At 36.8% G+C, this 27,248-nt stretch overlaps 2 protein-coding genes and 1 long non-coding RNA gene across 3 annotated transcripts; all 3 read right to left on the bottom strand.

Annotated features, from left to right (window-relative positions):
- Positions 1-4,232: 4,232 nt before the first annotated feature.
- Positions 4,233-7,538, bottom strand: LOC148733280 (uncharacterized). The gene is made up of 3 exons (XR_016000033.1): positions 7,513-7,538; positions 6,393-6,512; positions 4,233-6,126 (listed from the first exon to the last, which is right to left on the bottom strand). It is a non-coding gene; the product is annotated as an uncharacterized LOC148733280 (long non-coding RNA).
- Positions 7,539-8,556: 1,018 nt separating this feature from the next.
- Positions 8,557-20,137, bottom strand: LOC148733279 (uncharacterized). Its single transcript, XM_088757975.1, has 7 exons — positions 20,085-20,137; positions 15,254-15,394; positions 13,654-13,745; positions 13,253-13,321; positions 11,750-11,798; positions 9,466-9,514; positions 8,557-8,560 (listed from the first exon to the last, which is right to left on the bottom strand). The coding sequence occupies exons 2-7, from the start codon at positions 15,372-15,374 to the stop codon at positions 8,557-8,559; spliced, it is 384 nt and encodes a 127-aa protein (XP_088614101.1). The 5' UTR covers positions 15,375-15,394; positions 20,085-20,137.
- Positions 20,138-22,003: 1,866 nt separating this feature from the next.
- Positions 22,004-24,782, bottom strand: LOC148733278 (uncharacterized). Its single transcript, XM_088757046.1, has 3 exons — positions 24,426-24,782; positions 22,479-22,524; positions 22,004-22,148 (listed from the first exon to the last, which is right to left on the bottom strand). Exons 1-3 carry the CDS (start codon positions 24,612-24,614, stop codon positions 22,024-22,026), a joined length of 360 nt encoding a protein of 119 aa, XP_088613172.1. The 5' UTR covers positions 24,615-24,782; the 3' UTR covers positions 22,004-22,023.
- Between the last annotated feature and the right edge of the window lie 2,466 nt (positions 24,783-27,248).

Genomic DNA, 27,248 nt, shown 5'->3' with positions numbered 1-27,248 from the left:
ATTCGCATTGCCAAAAAAAAATACTATGACTCCAAATTTGAGAATGCCAGAAATGACCTCAAAACAACTTGGAAATTGTTAAACGAGGTTATCAACAAGCGTAAAAGTAAGTCATCTCTTCCCACATCATTTAAATCTGAAGGCAGAATATTAACGGATCCAATGGAGATCGCTGACAGATTCTGCAAATACTTTACAAACTTGGTCCCAACCTAGCTAGATCTATACCCAGAGTGAATCCTTCTTTTCGTTCTTATCTCGGTTACAACAAACATCCCTCCCTTAACTTAAAGCCCACCACAACTAGTGAACTGGAGAGTATTTAAAGCATGTTCGCTTCAAAGAAAGCTCGTGGTTCTGACAGTATCCCAATGCATGTCATTAAATATTCGTTTCACCTTATTTCTGCTCCTTTGGCAGTTATCATCAATATATCTTTACTAAAAGGCATTTTCCCGGACAAACTTAAAATCGCTAAAATCATTCCCATCTTCAAGGCAGAGGATCCTAGATTTTTTGTAAACCACAGACCCATTTCTTTGTTGTCTAATTTTCCAAATTTTTCGAAAAAGTCATATACAATCGCTTAGAAGAATTTGCCGAAAAACACGATATACTTTTGCATTTTCGATATACTTTATCATTACTTTGCTTTTACTGCAAACAAATAAGAACTTTTCTTACTTAAAAAGGCCTAGAAGTTGCGCTGCAATAAAAAATAATAATAAAATCAAAAGCGGCCGGGCTTCCCATGTGATTTTTAGATAAGTTGAAACTGGAATGAAACACGAAAATGGTTTTTCAAAATACTCCTAAAGTTCTTCTCGAAGTTTTCCTTGCGTTATGGAGACCTATAAACAAATGGACTGTGTATTACGATATTCTGGCACGTGCCACGTGACCCTCCCAGGCACGCCGGTTTGCCGTACTATTTCAAGGGAAAATTCTTTATCTAGGATGCAAACATCACACAAATTTATTTTGTAATTGCTTAGATCATGAATTGTTTAAGCTGGAAAAACCATTGAAATGAATCAAAACATGGCCGATTGTTTGCTTTTCCTGCTATTTTGGGGGTATTTTCCGTTATTTCGCAAAATGGTGAAAATTGTCAAGTTTGATTGATGGCTCACAAATATAAAAACAGACAATCATATATTTTTATGTTTGTACGTAAAGATCTAGGCTTCTACCTTCACTTAGCGAAGTATTTTTGTTGGCATGAGATTTTGGAGAAACACCCACATCATGAATTCGCTGCATTTTGACACGCAGTTTTGCGCATTTTTTCACAAAAACTTAACGCTAGTATAGCTATCTGAAAAATCAGTATCTAGATAAACCGTTTGGTCTAGATTGTAGGTTCATCGTGGGGAACAAGTGAGCCAAATTTTAGGGAATTCAGTGGGGGGGGGGGGGGCATGTAGACTCGTCTACATGGTTTTCAGGTGGACACGTTCTTAAAAGAGCTCATGAATCTGCTCCTTAATAACAACAATCTCTCTGTTTCATTCAGTTCATCTTAAACTTAGTTAATTCGTCCTACCAATGAGTATTTCATTATTGGAGAGATAACACGAAAAATCAGAGAATCTCAGCAGGGAGATTTCTGGTTTAGGCCCAGGGATATACCACTAATTATAATTGAGTTGAATACATAGTCCCTCTGTGCTGTCGTGTAGAGACACGGATTTCCGTAGAAAAAACTCAATTGAAATCTACACATCCCAGCCGATGTCTCAATTTTCCCTCTTTGAACTCGTAATTCCCGGCCTCTCAAAGAAACGTATTTGATCTTGAAAATGTCGTTCTGGTGAAAAATTTTGCTTTCAAACTTACCTGTACGGATAGTTGGTTTATCTATAAAAAAGGCGAGAGAGGAAAGATGAGAAGAAAAGTACTTTGACTTACAGATTTTAAGTGTACGCGTAAACTCTCTCCCACCCTGCCTTCTAATTAGTGTGAATACTGGAGAAATCGAGCAGCTGTACTGCTCTTAGAAGAAAAACACAAAAGCACTACTTGTAAATATTATGTTTGTTTGCATAAATCCCTGCTCTCAGCCGAACAACTCACCCGTAAACGTATTGCACAGTGTTGGCACTTTACAAGCTGCAAAATGACGGGTACAAAACATGTTTCAGAGAAGTAGAATTCATGCACAAGTAACTGAACAGGCAATCTAGCAATCAAGCATAAGTCTGCATTGTGAGTTTGATGAAAACCCCCCATGAAAAGGTGATTATAAATGAATTAATTTGAAATAATATTATTATTAATTCTTAAGATAATGAAAATAATAACACAATAATAACAAAAGGCAAGGCTTTGTAAAGTTCCTTTTACGGATTATGGTCTTGCTACGAGTTTGTTTTGATTGGGCGAAAGCTTTCATATATCTCGCGTTATACTTTGCCTCAAAACTCAACAGAAAAAATTAACTTATATTCCAGCAAATGAACTGTAATAATAATTATTATTACCCAACTACACCTAGACAAGTACAAATAACGCCATAGACGAGTACAAATATCACGCGGTATTTGTACTCGTCTATTGTATTCTCGCATCGCGCAAGCGAAGAATTGGATTGTAGTTACGAAAAAAGAAACAAATGGCGGACAATTTGAATCATATTTCCGAAGACGAAGAGTCAGAATGGCTGGCAAATATAGATCCAAGTTCATTAGATGAATCGAACGAAGAAAAACAGCTTGACGACCAGAAAATTTCTTCATTTCATGAAGAAAATAGAAACAGCAACACAACAACGCGTCAATTCCGTTCCGCTTCGCATACTTCTGTCACACACTCCCCGTAAATAAATATCCGCGAAATTCGCCCGCACTGAAATAACAGTTTGGCGTGTTGGATAATAAATAACTTATTAGACGTTTTGTTGTGTAGTATCGCTGAGTATTTTTACTCGTTATTTGTATTTTGACTCGCCCTACGGGCTCGTCAAAATACGGCACAACTCTACGATACTACACAACAAAACGTCTCATAAGATATATTTATTATTATTATTATTATTATAATTATTATTATTATTATCATTACTACTATTTTTCTTTATCATTATTATTATTATTATCATTTATTTCATTCTGAGAGCCCCACCTTTTTTCTTACGTAATATAATGTAAATAGGATATGCTATCTGTTAAATGGTACTGGGTATGGTGTGTAAGTGCCCTGACTAAGGAAATATCAAATTTACCCATGATCTATTGAAACTGAATAGCAGGGAATTTTAAAAAGAATAGGATTGCTACTCTGCTCAACAAAAGGAAGGCGAAACCGTTTAACACTCAGGTGTATTTGTTTTATTGTTCGTATTTACAGCTGTTGTTTCCAAAATACAAAACATACAGAAGTCTATAATGTAAAAAGTATGGGTGGGGATATTTAATTAACCCCCTATTGCCTTTGAGCCTCACTTCTTCATCCAGCTCCACACTTTAATGCGTCCTAATATCTCCAGGTTATAGTTGTTATTGACTTTCTGTTAGGAACGACAACGGTGCGAAGGGCTTTTCAAGGTCTATTCTTCAAGACTAGGAAGGAGAGAGACTAGAAAGGAGTTTAAGCGAAGGTCACCGCCCGAACAACGCTATTAGCCTCCCAGGCCCAGTTACCAGGAACTACATAGGAAATAAGCCCGTCTTTCCTGAGAAAACGGTGGAAATCGGACTAACTAGTATCCTTCTTAGAAGTTACTTGGATAACTGTCAATTAAAAACTCTTAACTATGTAATTGTGGTTTACGTAAAACCATAACAAGGAAGAGTTCTAACCTTTTATGTTGATACGTGGCACTAGCGTAATCATGTGTGTGCGGTCGTTTCTTTTCTGATTGAGTTCATTTGTCTTTGAATTCCCAATGTGATTGAAGCTGGCAAAAGTACTCATGGAAATTTCAACTTTTGGCTGAAAGTAAAGCCGTCCGTTGACTTCTTGTTTAGTCACAAAGTAAACCAGGAATTCAGTTTTGTAGAAGACAAACTAATGAAAGGTAACCACATAGAAGCAATTGTTTCTTGAACTTTTAATTCTGCTTCCTTAATGTTTCACTTGAAACAGTCCCAAAAACTTATTGCCACTTTTTTCAGAAATCCTACTTTTACAATTCAGCATTTGCTATCTACAGCCTGCTCCTTTTAGCATTCATGTTCAAGGTCCTCTTTGGTCAACGTAACCCACACTTACATGCAGTGAAAACAGTTATCAGGATACCTTTTACTGTGGAAAACAAAGACAAAACGAAGAAAAACAAAGCAAGAAAAAGTAAAGAACACAACGGAGTTGAACAGAAAAGATAACTTACACTTTAAGTATAAAAAGAGCTAGTTAAAGTTGTCTATTAGACAGTCTGTGCATATTATTCAATATTAAAACAACCGAAAGGAAGCTCTACTCAAGAACAAAGAAGAAATGAATCCATCTGAGGTAAGTTAAGCTACAATTACGAGCCTTTTTCCTATACTTTACTATCTAACGTCAGAGCCTCTTCTTGCATCAGTGGTTTGTGATGCACAATTATATTCTCTGTGTTTAGAGAATATTAAGATCTGATTAATTCTTTTTTTATACTTCATATTTAACTACATTAGGAGCTGCTGGTAAATTTCTAACTTGCAGAACAAATGAAGTTCCCTTTGTTTTGGCCTCCAAGAAACATTTGCAAGTCGCACTGTTCGTTTAGCTCTACTGTAACTTTCTCTTTGTTTTACTTGGTCTTCGAGTTAAAAATTTAGTAAAGAAAGTTCAGTTATGCTAAATTCAGTAATGCACGCTAAAGCCAAGCAAGGCATGACAAGAGAAGAAAAGGCAACGCAAGGTAAAGCAAAACAGGGTAAGGCAAATAGAGGCAAGACAATACAAGACAAGACAAGACAAAAAAAAAAACAACAACAACAAGAAAAGCCGGACACGACAAGATAAGAAAAGACAAGACAATTAGGACAAGGCAAGTAAAGGCAAGGCAAGAAAAGGCAAGCCAAGGTAAGCCGAGACAAGCCAAGACAAGCCAAGACAAGCCAAGACAAGCCAAGACAAGCCAAGACAAGGCAAGACAAGGAAAGACAAGCCAAGACAAGCGAAGATAAGTCAAGAAAAGCCAAGAGAAGCTAAGACAAGCGAAGACCAGCCGATACGTTATGAAATACCACGCAGGAGGCTGGCTGAGAGAAGTCGAAGAGCTGCTACGTAAGCGGATCGGGCCAAAACAGTGTGTCATTAATATCATCCAGCTGTCGATACAAAAAAATTATTTACAGAAACGTAATAACGAGATTGTGTTCCACTTAATAGAAAAATGCTGGATTTTTTAATTCATGTCGATTTGCCATTTTATTTTGTTTGTTTTTTGAATTACCACTCAATAATTCAGTTTGAGAGCCGCTTCCTCAGATCAATAAATCCTGATTAACAGTGGCTTTTTCTGCCATTATCTCATCATCTTAGCGTCGGATATATTTGTACTCATTAACGTTTTAAGTCACTGGGGAAATAAATTCAAAAATTGTAGCTCGCGTAAAAAGCGATTTCATCAGCTGCTTTCTTGTTCACCAGCTTAATTATAACAAAAACCTAGGATCGCTGCGAGCGCACAAGGAGAAGAAAAAACTCAAATGCTAATTTTCCAGTAGGGAGTCTGTATTTTACTAAAAAACCTTTACTGTACGCCTTGGTTTACATTTGACATGAACAAAGCTACAAAGAATATTTGAAAGTTTTGAAATTATTCAAAGGGATGAGTGGTGGATCAAACATTGCCCTAAGTGGAAATGTTTAATACTCAGAACACGGGGCTTAACTTCATGCATGAAACGTTTGATGAAAAAGACAGCTAATGCTCCGCTTGGCTCCGTGAAATCTGCATATTATCGCTTTTGAATGACATAATCCCTTGGAAAGTTTTAATTCTTGCGTCAATAAGATAATAAAATAGTTATAGAGTAGTTTCACACTTCATGCCCTAAAACTGAGTTCCTACTCCTGCTGGCGTGTTGTGTTTGTGCATGCAAATTCAATTTATTTTTCATTTAGCATCATGGATGAGTACTGTACTTTTTACTTTCCAAATGGTCGGGTGCTTCTTGAGAGCAGATTCGGATGAATCTAGAAAGGAAAAAGGATTGATTGTTGTTAGAATTCCTGTTTCCTATATTCATGATTAACAGCACTTTATACCATGGTTTTCTTCCAAGGTTGGAACTAGGGTGTTGACCACCCACTGCGAATCCTTGGAACTAAATATAATGAACGCGTCGTACTCAAATTCCAGATCTAAAACAGAATTTTCGTTCGATTTAATAATCAGCTCTTCCGTAATCCTCTTTTAAAAACCGCGAACTGACTATAGCTTTTGGTAAAAAAATACTTACCCGATGGTAAAGGCAAAGAACGGCAACGAGAGTGGAAAATTATCAAGCCAATTATCACAACAGCACTTGTCGAGAAGAGGATAGCTGCAATGATAGCTCTAAATTTCTTGTACCCACCTGCTAAATAGAAAGAAAGCACGTTTCCATGAAACGATTACAGTAAACATACAGCACGCGAGGCAAGGAATATTTTGTGAAAAATATTTTGTTAAAAAAATATATTTAGCGAAGATCACTCGAAGTTCGATAAAAGATGATTGAGATGATATCTTTAGAAGTTGTCCCTGGACAAAAAAATTGTTTTTATTTGATGAAACAGGGGGAATGGCGAGTATCCTAACGTATTTTTTTATGCCCATAAAAAACAATTCCAACTGGCTTGGCTATCTGAAAGTCTGCGTAGGCTGAATAACTAGACTAGTTCACAATGTATGTAATTATTGTTGTTGCCTTTCCTACGATCCATTTCTTGCAAGCGACAAAATCGAACCCTATTTAACAATGGTTTGGTAGCGTCAAGAAAAAAACCTCTCATTAAGTATGCCTAACAAAGAAAGGAAGGAATTTGATCCAGCAACTGGGGATTCGTAGCTGCGCATTAGGCTAGCTAACCAGGGAGTTCACTCTGGTGAGGCATAAGTTCTTCGCTCCACGCTTTTCATATTGATCCGTTAGTCTTTACATTTTATAATAAAGATTGAGCCATTTGTTAGAACCTTTGAATGACCTCATATTTTGGGCCCCCTTCATCACCTCCCGCCCTTCCCCCCTTCCCCTCCGTTGTTTTCACTCATTTCACATACCTTTTTTCTCATTTGAAATATGAATTTAGCCATTACACCGGTGGGTATTTAGCTATTGAGTGAGGGGAAAGCTGTTCCATCTATTTCAAGCCTACCTGTAGACTGCGTTGGTAGGACTACAAAAATAGAGTTTTCATGGAATAAAGCAGAGCCAATTTTGATTGCATGTATAACCATTAGCCCTCCTCCCCTCTCACCTTATATTACTCAGTTTAGCTTATATACATGTACTCATCTCACTTAAATTGAATTTTTCCATTATACCGATGGTAATTTCTTTTCAAATTTAAAATAAAGGCTGTTAGTTTTAAACCTACCTTTAGACTGAGTTGGCTGGACTGTAAGCGGAGGAAAAAAAAAGGAAATCACTCTACTTGAACTAGTGAGGTATTTTGAACAGTCCCCTTAGATATATGTCTTTACAATACAATTCTACAGATACGGATAATAACCATAGATTAAAATAAAGTTGATCTCTTAGAGCACGCACGAATTTTAACCTCTGCAGTATTCATTTCGCTATAATTTCTCCTCTGGACCATAATTATTTGATTTTTGAGAGAAAGCAAAACAAAACTGAGGGAAAGAAAGGCGGACTCGACCTTGTGAAATGTAAATTTTACACGCATTAGTCAATTTTATCTAGTCACTCGAACGCAGGCATGTTTTAAGAAGAGGAGTAACACCCATCTCCTCTTCTGAGTCAACATAAATAGTTAGCTTTTCTATATTTCCATGCACTGAATTCTCATATAACAACAGGCGGCTCAGGCCCATCATGAAGTGTTTTTTTTTTAGAGAAACGTATCTCGGAACAGAAAGCGAAACGTAACAAAACTAGCCACTGACTCTTGCCTTGCAACATTTGGAGATTTTGCGTAAAAAGAGTTTCATCGTAAGCAGACTATCCTATGAGAGTGTTGACATGTGAGACAAGCTCTAAAAAATTATTCAGATTTAAGAAATGAACTTCTGTTTAGAATAATATATTGAGAACTTAACATTTTAGATTGCACGATAATTTTTAAATCTGTTGCATGATTTAAATGATATAACGAAACATCCACACATGCTGTTATGCATGATTCATGGTTTTTAAACAAAGGCTTGCAAACAGCGAAGGGGTTAATTTCATCGGATGAAAATGACTTAAAAAAAGTCAAATGGTGGCTGAAATTCACTGAACTTTTTTCTAGGGAAGAAGACTTCCACTCCTGCATTGAGGTACAAATGACTAAAGTGTAACTAACATCTCGCATCTAAAACCTCCATTGTCCTCTTCTGTGTAGAGGTTTTGCATCCAGAGAACATTAATGTAGTCAAGGCCGTTGATTAAAAGCCTACCTGTAGAGTAAGTTGATTCACCTATGAAAGATAGAAAAAAAGAAAAATCAGAAAAAAAAAATTAATTTGATATAACTCACTCTCCTATAGTGACACCCAACTCTCTTATGAACTAGACTAAATGCGCATCTACCTTTAGTGTTCGGATTACACATTGGACATTATGTACTCCAACTAGTGGCAGGGTGGAGAGCTTAAATTCAGGAATCCCAGGTTACGATCGTAAGTCTAAATAATCGGTTACGCTGTCTGCCTATCGTGGGCTGCCACACTACCTCATGATGGTCACACAAGGTCTGGAGGAAGAGGTGACAAAAAACAAAAGAAAAAAAGGGAAAGAAAAAAACGGATAGAAAGAAGGACTGAGAGCACCAATATTGCACTAGGACCTTTCAGCATCGTATCTTTCCATTCCGGAACACAAGATAAGCGCATGCCGAAGAAAGTTGTGGAGAACTTTAACATAAGGACTTTTTCATACTAACTCTCCTCTCAAGGAAAAGCGAAATAAAAAAGTGAAAGCACCAAGATCTTGGCACTTCCAATGTTATGTAAACAGCGCATACCAACAGAAAGACTGCTAGACATGCGATATTCCAGAGAAACTGCCACACGTAATCAAGAACTATTTCTTGACGTGAAAGTAGGAATGGGGGAATACAGATTTCAAAACAAGTTGCTTCTGAAGGTCGTCAAAGAAGGATTTAAACAGGGTTACAGGAAATAGTTACTCAAAACTACGCTTGGTCGGATTACGCCCACAAGTTTTAGACACAAGTATCTTTGAGATCTACGAAGAATATGATAAAAATCGTATCATGCACGAGGAAGGGGATGGTGGGAATAAATTCAAATATGGAATTGATCTGAGATAGAATTTGGGATAGAGATGGAGAAAAAATTTTTTTCCTTTAAGGAAAAGCAACAGTAAAAACTCACCTAGAGTTCTCTTGCAACCTATCGGTACTTTGCAAACTGTCAATAAAAAGAACAAAGTATATTTCAAAGATGCAAAATTTATCCTCCCGACTTAAAAAACAGGAAATCTATCATAACAGGCCTGAACGATGAAACATTGATTAGTGATCCTGATCATACATTTCCTCATACATGAGTTTGATTTGTAAGATCTTGAAGGCAAGAACTAATACACGTATGTGCTGTACCATTGTATTCTCCCATGGTGTTCCATTACGCAAAATAATATCTTAAGGTTACTTTCCACCTTCAGATAAAGGAAAAAATCGTTTTTTCCTTTACTTGACTGACTGAAATTAAACACTGTGCCAAACGTTGCCGAAACAAAAAAGAAAATTGCAAAGCGTCCGAGTTATTTAAAAAATGGTATTTTCAAATAAAAGTAAATAAATGAGGAAGGTGTCATAATATCGTACCTGGGCGAATCCCTGGGGGAAATTTCGCGGCAATAGCTCTTCTTCATATTATTTGCATATTTTGTTTACACGCGTACTTGAAAAAATTCACACGTGGAAGCTCTTTCCTTTTGGAAAAACCTTTGCTCGTGGGACGATCAAACGCAGAAAAAGTTCTTGGGTTAAAAAAAAGGAAATAAAAGAAAAAAAAGGTCCAAAGAAGATTACCATTCTGTCCAGAAAAGAAAAAATTCCTTGGTAAAAGCGACTAGTACTCCACTCCGCGCTGGCGTCCAGATTTCGAACAAAGTCACCATCAAACTAGCTTTTGTCATACGCTAAGTTAAAAACGAGTTTTTCTTTTAATTACGCAAGACCAGCTTTGATACAAAATATTTACAGTTTCATCAAATCGTAATTTTGAAAGCGGTCTGAGGATTCGTTGTCTTGCTTGTCAGCACATTATTCGGTTTTTGTAATTTGTACCAAAAGTACAGGTTTTCGTTTGCCTTTGGAAACTTTACCCGTTATTGTGTTGTCCTCTTCAACAATCCTCCGAACGATCGAGATGAGAAAAAAAAAGTGTCTGTAATGCATTACTTTTCCTGGGATATCTTGATCCACTGTCATGCATTAATACCAGGAGATCCCGTTGTCCCATTAGTTTGCGGTTTCAGGAGGCTCCCGATGTGGAGCAAGTTGTTTGCAATCTTTAGGAACTAAAATCTCGCATTTGCTTTTGAGAGAAATAAATCCGCTTTGAGCGAATTTATAGGTTATGTAGAATTGACTGATTTCAAGAAATTTCGCCACACGGGGATAATAATAAACGAAAGTGTGTCGGGGTTTTATATTTGAAATATATTTACGAGGCGTCCATTTAGGCAACACGTCTCGCATATTTTACGCTACTCCCAATAAATTTAACAGAAGGACCCTTGGTCGTTTCACGCCATACCGCGTTAAAATTATATTTTTATCAAAAATTACAATTATTAAGTCATTTAAGGCGATTTAATGGTCAGCAAGCCATCAGCTAAGGAGTCAGTTATCCAGTCAGTCAGCCAAAGAGTCATCAACTAAGTCAGCCAGTCAATAACGCTGTCAGTCTGTCAACTAGTCAGTCAGCCTCCAACTCAGCAAGTCAGTCAGTGAAAGAGTCAGCCTGCCAGTCCATCAGTCGGTCAGGCAGTCAGACCTTATTTACTCATTGGCGCTGGTTTTTGCAAAAAAAAAAACTTGTAAACAACAAAAACGCATTTTTTTTCATTAGATTGCGCTAAAATTTGTAAGAAAACACTAGGTCCAGGTGAAATGCAATGTCTCTGCGAAATTTGGCCAAAAGGTGAAAAACGCAATCTTCTTGAGAGGGACTTTTTTTTTAAGACCGCGTAAGAGGCGGCACATCAACCGAGAAATGACCATCCTGATATTCCTGCCAGAGATATCGATGCCTTTTAAAGCGATAGATGCGAAGCGATTCGAAGTGTAATCGATACTTCGTTGATAGGCTGCTACCATGGAAATGCATCTTTTGAATTTTTGAAATTTATTGCGGATGATATGGGCACAAATAAAAGTTCATAATAAAATCAATATTTTTTATCTTTCTACGAGTTTGCTTGACTTGTAAAAAGTTTTCATTTATTATGCGATACGCCTGGCTTTAAAAATCGAAACAAAAAAAAAAGAATATTCAAGGTAAATAAACAAGAACAAAGCAAACAAAGACAAAGAATGTTTTTTAACCAAAAGAACTAGAAAAAACTAACAAACAAATAAACAAACTGACCATATAGGTGTATTTACTTGCTCTAAGCTTTGTACATTCACTTACAGAATGGAAAGATGTCGGGTATGTCAACTGGATATGGAAGAGAAGTAATCTAATTAAAGAAAAAGAAAAGGAAACAATGCATAGATTGGCATCCTTTCTCATCTACTTTAAAGCAAAGAGGATACATTATTTGATTAAGAACATTACTAAAGTTAGAATGTGGCCAGTTTTTAACAGAGTAACACGTATTTCAAATATGCTTGCTACTTTACTAAAAAATAAAGGGAAGGCGAAACTAGTGTACACTCAGCTTTGTTTTGTTTTTTACTTACCTCCAAAATTTCTGTGAAAATAACCTAACTCCTTCCTGCTTCCTCACTTTCTCCCAATAGGACTTGTTAGTACGTTACTATATAATACACGACTAAATGCTGTTTTTCGCGAAGCCTGATTCACATTTTTGGAAGTGATTACGACAGGTACTTTTCATCTCTAAAAGTCCAAAAAAACAAAACTGCGCGTAGCTTCGATAAGTTGTCCATCCTGAGATCGATTCTCCGTTTAGAGAATGCAGCACTCTTTAATAACAGTTTCCTTTAAACAAATTATTATTTCTCAATTCAAAATTCATTTTTAATTAAAAACGGATTTGGTCAATCCGGATTATTTCCACCTTTAGAAATGTGATAAACGATTGCTTCACTTTACAATATTTCGCCAAGGTACAAGCAATTCGAAATTTAAACTTAATTTAGCCTGCTTTAACAAAACTTTAAAAAACGTCTTGTACAATAAGCAATACCTATAATTACAACACGAGATCAGTTTCCAATATCAATATAACAATACCAGCTTGTAAAAAGAACTCTGGCGTCAGAACGTTTCACTCAAGTGCTTGTCGTTTGTGGAACACTCTTGATCCAAAACTTAGGTCACTCTCCCATACAAATTTTAATTAATTAATATCGTTATACTAGTTGTTCATTATATGAATTTAGTTGGTAGATTATTCTGATAGTTACTTAACTTGATTGATATGTCTTATTACTTTTAATAGTAGGAGAGCCATTATGAAAACGACTGGGTGACTAGTAATCAATGTGTTTTACCCTCGTTATTAAATAAAGAATTCTTCTTCTTCTACTTCTTCTACATGCATTAGGCTCGAGATAGCGACAAAAAACGATGCAACTACACAGAAGAAAAGCCTTTGTTTGTCTATTCCAGTGATTTTATGGTTGATGCATTTATCTGAATTATTTTCTCATTTAGCAGAGTTTTTATACTACGTATGCAAGCAAATTAACATCGGAAAGAATTCCATTATGGGATTCAGTGGAAGATGAGTATATATAAACGGAGGCAAGTAAACTTCCGAGTAACCTTCCACACCGACGTTTTGTGATATCAAAAAGTTGACACCTAACTATTTCCTATGATAACCAAATTATCATACACACAGGATTTGCATCACGTAATTGACAACCTTCAACATTTGCTAGTTGCTAGAAGAAGGATAGAAAATTAGAATTATGAAAATATGTTTATACAAAGGGCACTCACGTAAAGCGCAACAGAAGAACCAGTCGTCAGTCCGTACGAAGAATTAGTTATGGTAAAGTTCGTTGCGTTCTGAAATGAATATTATACAAAATTAAGGTGGCCCGATACTCTTCATGAAAACGGTGGTAATTTACACCTAAACGATGACAAATCACCATGAGCACCTCGCAAAGTGCTATTTTTTTTTCTAGAGCGAGACATTTCGCATACAATATCTCGGGCTAAATTGCAAAACCATCACAAGTGCTTTTTTTCCCTACCTCTACTTAAAAGGTGAGTGCGCGCACGGGTATGCCTACTCTGAAACTTAAATAAAGTCGCCTCTCTGATGTATTGGTGTTACTTATCATTATTGCTTTTTATTCGTTTTGTTTTACGATACGTCGTATGCAGGCGCTCACCTTATGAAATTCTTGACACAGGCCTTCGCTCTGGCTGTCGGATTCTACAAATAGGTATATTATTGCGTATCCAGTCCAATTGGTCAGTTGAACTGAAAGAAATAGATATTACAGGACCCTTACATGTATCTTACCTCTTATTTTATTATCGTTTTTACTCATACTGCTTTTTTGTGGGTCAAAAAGGTGAAATATAAATATAGAGGCAAGACCGATACAACGTAGATAAGTAAATTTTAAGAAGGAGCACTATATTTCGGCTGGCCAAACCAGCCTTCTTCAGGTGCAGTGGGAATTTACAGAGAATTGGGGTGATGCTTCATAGATAGCTGTATGATGTAACAGCGGAAACATGTAAAACTAATTTGATTGACAATGAGATAATAATAAAAATAGAAATAGTGAGCAAAAATAGAAATGAAGTAAGGTAAATTAAATAAATAACTAGAAGTAAGAATAGTAAAAGGAAAAAAAAAAACTAATACATTTCTTCGCGAGCGTTAAGGCCATCTGGATCAATAGTGTTGCCTCTTGAAATTAAAAAAGCTTCCCTGGACGCTCGCGAAGAAATGTGTTGGTGTTTTTTTTTTTTTCCTTCTACTATTCTTACTTCTAGTTATTTATCCAATTTACCTTACTTCATTTCTATTTCTGCTCACTATTTCTATTTTTATTGTTATTTCATTGTCAATCAAATTAGTTTTACATATTTCCGCGGTGACATCATACAGCTATCTATGAAGCATCACCCCAATTCTCTGTAAATTCCCACTGCACCTGAAGAAGGCTGGTTTGGCCAGCCGAAATATAGTGCTCTGTCTTAAAAATTACTTATCTACCTTATATCGGTCTTGCCTCTATATTTATATTTCATATTCGTTATTCTGAGCCGATCAGATCATCGCTGATCCAACGTACAAGAGTAGGATTATCGTCCACGGTTGCCTGCTGAACATTTCACAGTCAAAAAGGTGAGCCTCCCCTTACCTTGATGTACAAATTCATTATGTTATCTAATTTAAAGTTTGTAATGGATTCCTGATGGTGTTATGAGGCGTCATATTTCTAAAAATCCGAGAAATCGTCCGCTTAACTTCTTTCCAATCCGAAGAGAAAAGAAATGAAACCGTAAACAAGAATTTTTAGGAGTTGTCACGGTGCAGATATAACCAGATTATATCTGTTTCCAATAGACTACAACCTATGAAATCGCATACCTTCCGAGAACGATACACAGACAACTAATGGAGGTTGACTACAAACGATCAGAATGTTGTATCGACTTGTTTTTCTTACTGAACTAAACTGAACGTAAAAAATCCAGACTTTACGTGAAAATTCCAACGGCCTGCTAGGATACAGCAATAAATCGGCGCCTTTGTTGCATATACAATGCACACGCCGTCGGGTTTCGGTAAACAAGACGAATGGAAAAGTCATATATACCCAACTATACATTAGGAATATACTATATCTTTCAAACACATTTTAGTCAGTTTACAAATAAGTTTATCTGGAAAGTGGTGCGAATTTCCACTGAATTAATATTTATGCATCAGTTTTCAGTCGATGCTCTATGTAATACTGGTATTCTACTTACTATCAAAAGGTGTCCATGACAGCGTTGCTATGTACTTTCCCGTGTTGTTTAGCTCTTCAAATGCCATTTTTATTTCATCGATAGTCGGGGTGAAAGATTTTTCAACTCTCGACTTGTTCATCAAGCATCTTAGAAACCAATCTGATATCAATAATGAAGTACTTAGTTTTACAGTAAAAATGAACCCCTCTTGAAATATACCTCTTAATTAACTGAAAAACAAAGCCAAAACAAAAATAAACAAACAAAGATAAAAACAATAAGTGATTAAAAGTTAACTTGGAGAGATTGTCTAAAAATTCACTAGGGTACTAACAGACAAAGGGAAAGTTAAGATGTACTTTAATTGATGAAAAACGTCCATTTAGGAACCCTCTGAGATATGGAGGTGTCCACCAGAGAGGGTCGAAGAGGAGAGGTCACGTTGACGGTTGACGGTTAAAAATAAGCCTTTTTGACGGATGAAGGTTACATTTTAGATCATTTGACGGCTGACGATTAATTTTTTGGAAAGTCGTGTATAAAACGAAACTAAACGCGCGAATTTGGCTTTAATTTTTGAATTGACAACACCTCTTATTAATAAATGACTAACGTTTTATGACACCGGAACTGTTTCCGCACCAAAGGTCAGTTCTGTCGCTAACCAGTTTTACTCGCGACTAGAAGTTAAAAGACTTACATTAATAAATTTTATTAAAATTTTTATTTATAAACAACAGAACTTGACCCCCCAATTTTTTTATGTGAGAAAATCTGGTAACTAGTTTTTAGCACCAAGTCGAAGCTGAGGGGAATTTAAGTCGTCTCAGCATTCCAGTGAATGCTGGCCCCTTCACTAATATAACAGTATCTGAGCTTCAAAATTTTTTAAAGGGAAGAGATATTAAAATTTCTATTAACTATAAGAGTAGGAGAAGAGCAAAGCTGTTAAAACTATATTAGAATGCAGCGGGAATAAAGTTCCAAAATCGACGAGGAATCAACGAAACGAGAAGAGCTCATTGATTCCAAAATAACATTGTCAGGAGGATAATTACTTCCCCATCTACTTTTGCTTAAGAAATGGACTCATGACTTTACTGGTTTTCCAGACTTCAGGTTTAGTGATATTTACCATTATCTGGTTGGAAAAGATGGCTACGACGAAGAGTGTTCGTACAAAAGTCTTGGGGATTTTCGCATGGTTATTGTGTACCTTAAGTTTCTCTTAATTATTTCGTTTGTTAGTTGCCACGCGTCTTCTTACACTAGTTCCTCTTAATTTACTCATTTCAGTTTACGAGATAATATAGGCAATCAATAAAAATCAGTGCTTCGCCGTCTCCGCAACATATTTCCGTGTTTTGGTACTACTTATTTGGTCACGATTTTTATTGGCATCCCAATTTCGCTCTCTCGACACACCAAAAATTTAGGGAGGAAATACTTATTGGCTGTCTTTGATCGAATTTCCTTTTCTCCGCTCATTCAATCTTTTTTCGCGTTGACTTGGACTGCGAGGGACTGTGCACTGATTAAATGTTATTGGAACCGTCCCCTGTGCCAACTTCTAATCCTAGAAAGTTTCTTCACGATTTGTTTTGTCTCGAAGTGTTCGAGGCATATATATAAGTTCTTAACGGACGTGAACTCCTTAAAAGAGCGACGACCGATGTCAATCCACCTCTTTCTCAGACTCTCTTAACTTGGAAACTCGAAAAAATTGAGGATCGGCCTTTTTTAGAGTTGTTTTTTACATACCGAGATGGCACGAAACTGCACATTCAACCTAAGGTCACTCCTAGGCCGGGTGCTTTCAAAATATTCCCCTCAGCCTCGACTTGGTGCTTATAATTAGTTACCAGACTTTCTTGCACAAACAATTCGAAATTAGCCTTGTAAGGTAATCGATTAGTTCTTAATTGAGCAGATCTGAGACACTTGGCGGCTAACATTGGCTTGCTTTATTGACGGTTGACGGTAAAAATATTGCATTTTTGACGGTTGATGGTTAATATTTTGGCCATTTGACGGTTGACGGTTAATCTCATTGAGGCCCTCACCGCAGCCCTCTGTGATTTGTCGTTAAGAATTATTCCAACCTGATTTAGGCATTAACTTTGGCAAAGATAAGTAAGGCGGATATTGTACCCCTTTTTTCTTTTCTCCCTGCTGTAGTATGTTGTGTTCCAAAAATACATTTCAATAATCGTGAAAAAGATGGATTGGGAGAGCAAGTGTAGTCTATTGTTAATGATTTAAATGCTGCAGTTTTTATCTGGCTAAGAGAATATCATTAAAAAATTTTGAATATAACATAATGTTTTGTTAATACGAAATCCACACGGCCATAGGAACATCTTTCTATGAGTCACTTTGTGACAGTCTTTTTTATCTTTTCTCCATTCGTGTCCAAAGTAGCTTTTTTTTCCATGGATCCTCTGTACTTGCTATGATTAAAGAGAAATGAGTACTTAGCAAAAGCCTGGTAACGAAGGGTTATCGCTTGAAACCACAAAACCAGCACTATAAGGTATAGACAAGAGAACACTATCCAGAAAGGACAACTGGTGTACCTAAGAAATCATGTGCGTGGGCGTAACAAGATTCAAGATGCTTGGGATTCTATTCTGTACAAAGTTGTCAATGTCCCAAAATAATTTGGATATATCAACAAAGTTGAAATGGTAAATTGGTCACCGTAACGATTACAAAAGTTGACGTTTCGAGCGTTTGCCCTTCGTCGGAGCGAATAGAGGAATTGTGGGTTGTGTGTGCCTTTAAAGGCAGAAAATGGAGCTACGTTATTGGTGGGAACATGGCAACGAGAAAAACATGAATAAATTAGTGGAATGAAAAGCGTTCGTTGATCCCTGTGGGATTTAGACTGCCGGTTTGAAAGATGAGCTTTTGTTCAAGATTTTTACGGCTTTCCGTGCCACCTAGGTGCAAGGAAAGACCGCAGATTGCCATATGTTGCTTACAATGATTAGGTAAATTAAAATGTCTAGCGACTGGTCTCGATGTGTCCTTGCCATTCCTTTCCATGTCTCAAAAGACAGCCTTGTATCAGTTTACACAGTGGAACCCGTGGATAGTCCCGGTGAAATTAGGAAAGTGCATCGAAGTAACCTGAGGATGAGCACAGTCAGTCCTAGCAAGGAACAGAACGACCATAGACCTAAACCTGTCAAACCCTTCTCAACAGATTCCAATATTGCAACTGACCAAGAGGGCAATGCAGATGAAGAATTTGTGTTAATTCTCCCTAAGGGATACACAAGCCCAACAGCAGCCACAGTCACCTCAAGTGAAACAGAACCTATAGTTCCAGTTACAAATGACCATGTTTGCCCACACGAACAATTACCAATTGTTCAACCTAATTCAGATCCAATACCTTCAGCAGAACCAGTACCCAGAACAGAGGACCCTGAATCAGAAACTGTACCTATACCACCAAGACGAACAAATAGGAAAACAGCTGGAAAACACAAGAATAAATTCAAGCAACCAAGAACTGCAGTAACAAGTTCCATAACTATTACAGTCAATAAACTTTCAGTATATTTAGTGATAACCGCCTTATTAGCATTATATGGAATATATATTTAGGTTACTAATTTTTAACTAAGTTTGCATGTCGAGGACGAGAGTGTTAAGCAGGGGAGTGTGTGACCAGGCTCACAATTGTGCACGACATTGCAATATTTTTTGCTATAATTTTAGAATTACATCTTCAGAAACTATTTCCTATGAACCAAATTATCATACACACAGGATTTGCATCATAAATCTCTTTTAGAATGATCACACCTAACTTCCAAAATTTTAGAGAATTTCCTGCCATTGTTCGATTCCTTACGAAAGAAGTAAACAGTTAGTTAGTTTAACTCAGTAGTTCAGAGTGTCAAGACCAGCACTTAGAAGCTCAGAACCTCTTGGTCACAAAAAAAGTAACTCCAGTACATGTAACCTCAAGTTAGTGACCTATTTTACTGTGGATTTTGTATGTGTCACATTTGACCTATTATTGTATGTCTTACAGTTTGAGTTCAAGAATAACATGGTTCATGTGTACTTATCTCAATCCAATTGTTTAGTCTGCTTGAATCCTTATATTAGTTGATTCATGTTCAAAATGTGTCAAGATTGCATTCAGCTTTCAGAACATTGCATTTATCGGTATACTTGACTTAAAGTTAATTGGTGAAATCAGATATTTCACTACAGTCTTCATTGTTTAGTTCATCAGTAATGACAGATGTTGTCCTGTCACTGAATGAGATTTTGCCAGTCTTCCTAGTTTTAAGTCGAAGGACAATATGAAATTGTGATTGAAACTACTCTTATCTAATGTTATGTTGTTCTGAGCTATTGTTTTATCAGTATTGACTTGTTTTCAGTCATTTCATGTATAATTCTAAGAATAGCCCACCATTCAATAGTTCTATGTTTGCGGTTAATAGAATTAAGTCTTTCAAGTGTCACACAATGATTACTGTTCTGTCATGCAATGCAATTGTCTTGTTAGTGCCTTGCTATTGTATGACAATCGATTGTATTTTTTACTAATTGTTTTATTTCATTATTTTAAATTATTGATTTGTTATTTGTCATTTATTATTTCTTTTAGCTTGCAATCACCCTTTCTATTTATTAGTATTATTTCTTTTGTACTTTCCTGTATAAATAAATTTTATTGTAGCCATAAGTCAGTCTCGTTGTTCAAATGACAACATCAGAACCTACCTCGGTCACATTATGATTACATAACAAGCTGGTAAAAGAACGTTATTAATCATAACTCTTTAGTGTATTTTATATAATCAGTATATTTCAGACCTACCAGGATATTCATATCCGCCCGCCCATGTCGGCTTGATAAGCTCGGTGTTTGGAACGGCTGCGTGAAAATATAAAACTTTAAAACAAAACTGGACACTCACTTAAATGAACGGCATAACCACTGTTTGGCCATGTTACTTTTCTATGGATTTGAGGAGTAATACATTCGTGGCAAGACGAAAGAAGAAGGCATCTACTGGTCACCTTTGGCTTTTAGACCGAAAAGCGTTACAAAGAAAGAGTTTTCACTCACAAATCTATGCAATACCTGTTGTGTCCAAGGATGTCTGATTTTTTTCCCTGTTATCTGAAAATGGCAATTGAATTGAAATATAAAATTATATAGCATAACCAAAAAACATTAAAAAACAAAAGCAGCTCTGCTTGTTTTGTCTGCGACGGATCTCGTTCCCAAAGCTAAATGAATTACGGGAAAAGGAACATTTGCGTACCAAGCAGACTGTAAGATGATCGATATCGAAATTTTGCAGCTGTAAAGACTTTTTGAGTTGCAGGCGTCTTGGAAAGCTTCAAAGTCGGAATCAAGTCTTTAAAAATCTAAGGCTTTAATTAGCTAAAACATCTCTTCCCCGACTGTTAATTACAATTACAGTTTACTTCCAAAGGTATATCGTTCCAAACTTACATGTGTTGTTTATTTGGACGGCTTCAGATGTTCTATTTCCCTCGCGACCTGAGGCATCTGCGAGAGAAAACAATCAGTCTAATAAGGAGAAACTTCTCGGTTTTTTTCTTTGTTTGCAAGTAATTGTGCTCGTTTATTTCATATCGTTCTGAGTATCACTTGTATCTTAATGTTTGCGTAATAGCGCGGAACAAGGATGCAAAAGTTTACCATTCCGATAAAGGCCCATATTGTCTGAAGAAAATTACTACTCGACCATCCAATCACACCTTCATACCTAGGTAAAAACGTCAACATTTAAAAAAATCGTTATGCCAGTTGCGTCTGAGTGACGGGTAAAAAACAGCTTCTGAGCTCACAAAGCTTTGCGAGTGACTATATGAGGACTCTTGACGTGTCTTTAATTTGCTATCCGGTCGATTCGCCACTACTATAAACTCGCCTCCACTCAAAGTCAATTCGCCACCGGTGGTGGCGAATTGACTTTCTGGTGATTTTACTTTCCAGGGACTCAGAGGGCAGGTATAGCGTCTTCAATGGAACGTTAAACGAAATAAAACACGTTGCTATCACGAAGATTATGATCAGCTGGTGAATACCTAAACTAGAGTGTTAATCGCCGAGTGATTTTCGCCAAGTGATTTCTGCCGATATAAATGAAATTGTATGAAACTTACATCTTAAAAATCCTAAGAGGTCTAAGTATATTGCGAAATTAAAAGCGCGAACCTTACTCAAACAGAGTTTGGCGTCCTTTCTTTGTTTGGTAAGCCCTTTATTTCAAGCACAAAGAATGTCAACGTTAGCTTTAACAGGAGTTTACGAGTTTCGCAAAGCACACTCTTTTGTATTCACCATCAGTAGGCATGAATGGGCATACCCGCTGACCGACCTCGGAGGATCACACTTTTGTTGTCGCAATATAGCAATAGCGTTTGAAGACTTGTGATAAACTGAATAAATCTTTAACTGCGTAAGCCAAAACAAGAACTTTAGAGTGGGCACAGAGTTAGGTCAGTAGATAAACTATGCACAACAACTAATGGAAGTTAGAAAAAACACGATCACAATCAGGGAACACCATCGCAATTGAAAAAACCGGCCAAATTAACTTGGACTTCGAATTCAAATAGGAACCAAAGTCTAGATAGAAATAAATCACGCGCTAACTCAAACTTATCTAAGTTAATTTGATACTTTATAACAGCTCCTCGCAGTTCCTCACAAGTATCAGGGTAGTTTGGGGCCTAAGTATTCTGACATAAGCGCAGGGTTAGATTTGTAGAAGTGGATTTCAGAGTAAATTCTTGTCAAGTGATAATATGTATAATAGCATACCTCGTTTGGTTCTTGCGAGGGACGGTGTGTTATATGCATTGACCGAGCGGTTTCGCTCATTCGCAGAAAAATATTTTTTTCCTGTTGGCGAGGGAGTAGCAAAAGAAGTATTATTATACATGTATTGATAGATTTTAAGGATAAATGCATGGGCGGCTCTTAGTGAAGTAAAATGTACCTCAGTTTAAGAGTCTTAATTTAAATCAAACTGCGTGAATCTTCTCGACAAGTAACTTCGGTGTTCGTCTAAGGAAAGGTCAATAGACAAACTAAGCACGTCCGCTAATGGAAGCTAGATAAGATAATTCCAATTTGGAAACTTGTCACGATATATTTAACCTAAATAGATTTGGAATTGTTATAGCGAACACTTGATAATTTACTGTTTATCTGTACGATCAAAATTCATACCTTCTTTTCCAACACACTTTGCGTAACAGAAATGATCCACTGGCACCTGCAAAAAAACACCAAAAGCTAATTTCGCTAAAAAAAAAAGAGAACTACGGCCATCGAGCTGTCCTTCAATATTCATATTCCGTTTTAGATATTACACGCAGGTCATAAATGAAATATAGTATCAACGTACTGACATGATTATTTCTTATTGATGAAAGCTTAGATCACTACGGATGCTACCTTGTGAATGCAATAATTATAGCTACACTTATACTAGGAAAAGAAAGCGAGATACGCTAGCCAAAAAGGAAAAAAAATGCGCTCAAAGTAATATATCCATGCCGTGAAATATTCATTAGACCCTACACGATATACTAATAGCTAGAGCTGTGTTTTTCTTTGCCTTTGCCGAGATGCAGTCATCGCATTTCCGGAAAGACTTGGTGATTTTAAATAAGATAGATGGAATTTTTCTGTCAAAAAATGCAAATCTTTCTCTTTTCGTTCTGATTGGTAAAGAAAACATCTTCAAAAAATTCACTTGATCGTTACCAAATTTGGAAACACTTAGACTTGTGATATAGTCGAAAATAGGGTCAAGGTAAACGTGATACTTGTAAACTTTGCAAAAACAAAAATACGCGATGTTATCACACTGCAATGCCTACAATGCTGACATTTCTAAAGTAGCAAAGGTAAAGAATCCTAACTTGGGCTTCTTTACTTCTGGTACAAAATTATCAGAGCAAGTTAGCATTAACCTCACAGCTGGAGAACGGGAATCCTAATAGTATTTCGTAACTGAATTTTTTATCAAAAATAGCCACGGGGCTAAATCAAGTCAAAAATAATAATTTGCAATGTAATGTTTTTCACGATTCAGGGTACTAAGAACGTACATTAACATCAATTCTAGTCCCGAAATTTTTAACAAATATAGCGAAAAACAGGCAAAAACGTACCACAGCACGATCTAAACTATTTCCCAAAGATTCTCTACTTTAAGCTCGCCCCCAAAAAAGAACTGTCGAAACATCAATAAAATGGACAATAAAAGGTCCTTGTTTATTGCAGGAATTTGCTGAGGAGTACCACTTGATGAGACAAAGAACGAGCCTTCCTGTGGGAATATATGCATGTAGGAAATTATTGCATAACCATCCTTCGAGTCATTTTGTACTCGAAGCGTTTTCTATTCAAAACTAGTAGTTTTGAATAGAAAACGCTAAACTCAAAGCTGGCTGGTCGAGAACAACTTTAATTTCTATAGCTTGTTAATCAAACCATAGTAAGAAAAGTTTTGATACAAACAGGCTTGCTAGAAGCCAGTTTGAAATGGTTTGAAGTGAGAATCGACATACACGATTGTATTGGAGCCGACTGCTCACAAATGCATCGCGTAAGTAATTTCTGTCCCTTGAAACCATCGGCTTGCGAACAGTGCTCGTAATCCAGCTTTAATGCAAGGACCCTTCAAGGGGTTAAGATTCTTACGCTTTATCACGTCTTCTGATATGTGGCCGTGAACGAGATAGTCTATTTCCGAAATCTGCCCTCAGCATTTTTTCTTTAGTAACTGATGTTTTAAGTTGATTTCGGATTGTGCACACTGTTCTTTTGTGGCAAGACGAAATTTGAAATATCACGCCTTTCGATCTCGTGCCGGTAGAAGCGAAGTGCTGTTAAATTGAGACAAGATTCGTCGGAAATATTTCCATAGAACCGCGCTCTTGGTTATACAAAAGGTTTTTCGTTAGAGGAGTAATGAAATCACTCTCTTATTAAATTAGGTTTCAAAAAGTCTGCATAACTAGAAATTATAATGCAGGAATGCCTTATTGTCCAATTGCATCATTTACAAGTTAAAACTCTTTCGTGTAGTCTTCCCTGTGGCGTTTTACGATAAGTTCGTTATTAAACTAAACTAACCATTGTCGAAAATATAAGAATTTTATTTACCTCTTCGCCTGGGATTTCTGCCTCATTGGCCTGAAAGCTTTGGCGACATCTCCTCACACAAAGCTTCATCTGCCCTTTTGACTTGGATACATTTGGAATTCCAGAGGGGCTTTGACACTGTACGGGCACGAGTGTACAATTGATCCAACTTAAAACAAAAAACACTCTGATACAGAAAGATTCCCACATTGTTTTTGGTCTCGCTTCCTGTGCGCTAGATTGTTATGAACATACAACTCGAAGTGCTCGTATTAAGTTCACGTTTGTGGCGCGGTCATTTGACACTTATTCCGCTTATTCGCTCAAGTAGCTGATATTTGCTGGTTCAAGTATGCACGAGTTCCAGCGGCGCGTAACAAGATGTTAAAAGGGCGGCAGCGCATCACGCGAGAAAACGAAAGAGCTTAAAGTGAAGAAAACCACGAAACATAAAGAGGGAGATAAGTGAAAACAAACAAAATGGAACTGAATATCAAGAAGCACGAAAGGAGAGTGCACGGTTAAGGTTGAAGATCATCGATATTGACTGTGAGCTACAATGCACAGAATAAATGAACTGTAACATTTCATCTTTCATACTTAAAGGTTTCAAGTAGGCTCATGTGAATATCCAATCATAATCAGACGTCATTTGATGTTAAAATAGGGTCACTGTTTCCTCCCCTCGGCACACAGGAAGTCAACGAAACGTAACTCAAGAAGACAAATTTATAGAACTGTCTATTCTTTGTGTTAACTATTCCATTACTGTGCTTCGAGACGAAGTGTTTGAAAGTGGGCACAACATATTTAACAAGCAGATCTTTGGGACGCAGCAGATTCCTTTAGATCAACACAAAATAACAACACAAAATAGACCAAATCAAATTTGAATACATATATTTTATTAGACATTTTGTTGTGTAGTATATCTATCGTTAAGTATTTTTAATAATCTAATAAGATATTTATTATCGAATACGCCAAATTGTTATTTTAGTGCGGGCAAATTTTGCGGACATTTCTGGACTACGAATTTCGCGTGATATTTGTACTCGTCTAGCGCGTTTTTTGCACTCTACGAAGCACAGTTGGATGACAAAATACGTTGTGTTGGGTAGAAAAGAAAAACTTAAAAATTGTCATTAAAAGATCGTACTGACGCCTATGTAAAGCTTTGACTTTGACTTTGACACCAAGTACCAGCAGTAATCTAGAAGTTACTTAAAATGAAATTAAACAATTAGTGAATTGCAATTCAATTACATGCACAGTTATTACAAAAATCGTTTTCACAGATTTAGTTCCAAGAGACGCCACTTCATTCTTCAAGACATGCTGTCTCGTGAATTAAATGTAGAGAGTGTGCCTGCGATTTTTCCGCTTTCTTTATTTGATCAGATAGTGATTTTCTATTTGTGTTGGTACAAACTAGACAAAACTTGAAGTCGAATGGGTAGAAATGTAAGTTCCTTCTTTGAGCGAGTGTTGCCAGAGGCTGGATACGTTTTACTTCTCGCCGTGTAAGTATATAATAATATTTTCGCACATGTGTTACCTCACGGATACTTAGCCTTTGTGCCAAGTTTGAGCCAAATCGGTGATTTGAGCTTTATCGCCCCTGCCCGGTTTTGCCCGGTTTTCTCGTGAACACGCTCCTAAATCGTGGTGGCGCAAACCATCTCCACGACTAACTGAGAGGATACTTGAAATTAAACTTTCTCCTATCCACACAAATGTAACTTCATCCTAAACTACATACTTTTATACAAATAAGATAGATCGGCGATTAATAAAAATAATTAAAAATTAAAGTAGTGAAGATTTCCTCTGTTCATTTTAAAGCGTTGAATATTTCCATGGATTCATTGATCGTTGCTTAGCAGGCATAAAAGTTGGGCAGAAGCAAAATAGCTTACAAACATTGAGACTCGATGACTGATCATGAGCCACAAAACTCTAGCTGAATAACAGACTATATCTGACTGTGAGTGCCACATTTGCTGACTCGTGATTTAAAGACCAACAACTCGACTAAGGAGCTGTTTTTATAGCTCATTGTTTGACCATCCGAACGACCTACCGCCCGACCGACTAAGTGACAGACTGACCGTTTGATTATCCCACTTATTCGATTGACAGGGAGAACATATAGATCATGCATGAGAAGGAAAAACAGACATTTCAAATGCATCCCGTGAGTAATTTCCGTTCCTTGAAACTAATGGCTTGCAAACAGAGCGAGTAATCTAGCCTAAAGATTTGTAGGCTTAAGGGTCTTCTGATATGTGCCCGTCAACGTGATGGAGTCCACTTTCGAAATCTGCCCTCAGCAGCATTCCGCTTACTTTAGAATATGATCTGATATTTTCATTTGAAAAGGCACGGTAGTGCAGGCTCGCGATTTCGGATTGTACACATTTTTCTTTGGTACCAAGTAGATAGTTGAAATATTAAGTCTTTCTCCGTATATTCATAAGCGAGGTGTGATATCCCATCCAAACAGTTTACTCATAGGGCTGAAATTATCATCTAAATAGAAGCAAACATCGTCGGGATGATTTCCGTATAATCCGACTCTTTGTTACTCAGAAATTATTTGGTAGAGGAAAAAATGGCGAAAACAATCGACTGAAAAAGGTCACAAGACGGCCGCATTAATAGAAATGGATCTAACATTGGACATTGTCCAAATACTTCCTTTCCAAGTTAGAACTCTTTTATACATTTTTACCCAGGGCTTTTTTAAGATTAGTTTGTCATCGAAATAAACTAAACATTATTGCAAATGTAAGAATTTCTAGATTACCTCTTCGCTTGATATTTCTACGTCATTGGCATGAA

This window comes from Stylophora pistillata, chromosome 4, assembly GCF_964205215.1.
Source record: "Stylophora pistillata chromosome 4, jaStyPist1.2, whole genome shotgun sequence".
Lineage (NCBI taxonomy): Eukaryota > Metazoa > Cnidaria > Anthozoa > Scleractinia > Pocilloporidae > Stylophora > Stylophora pistillata.
The sequence above is the reverse complement of the archived record's forward strand: the minus strand, read 5'-3'. Positions and strand labels throughout refer to the sequence as shown.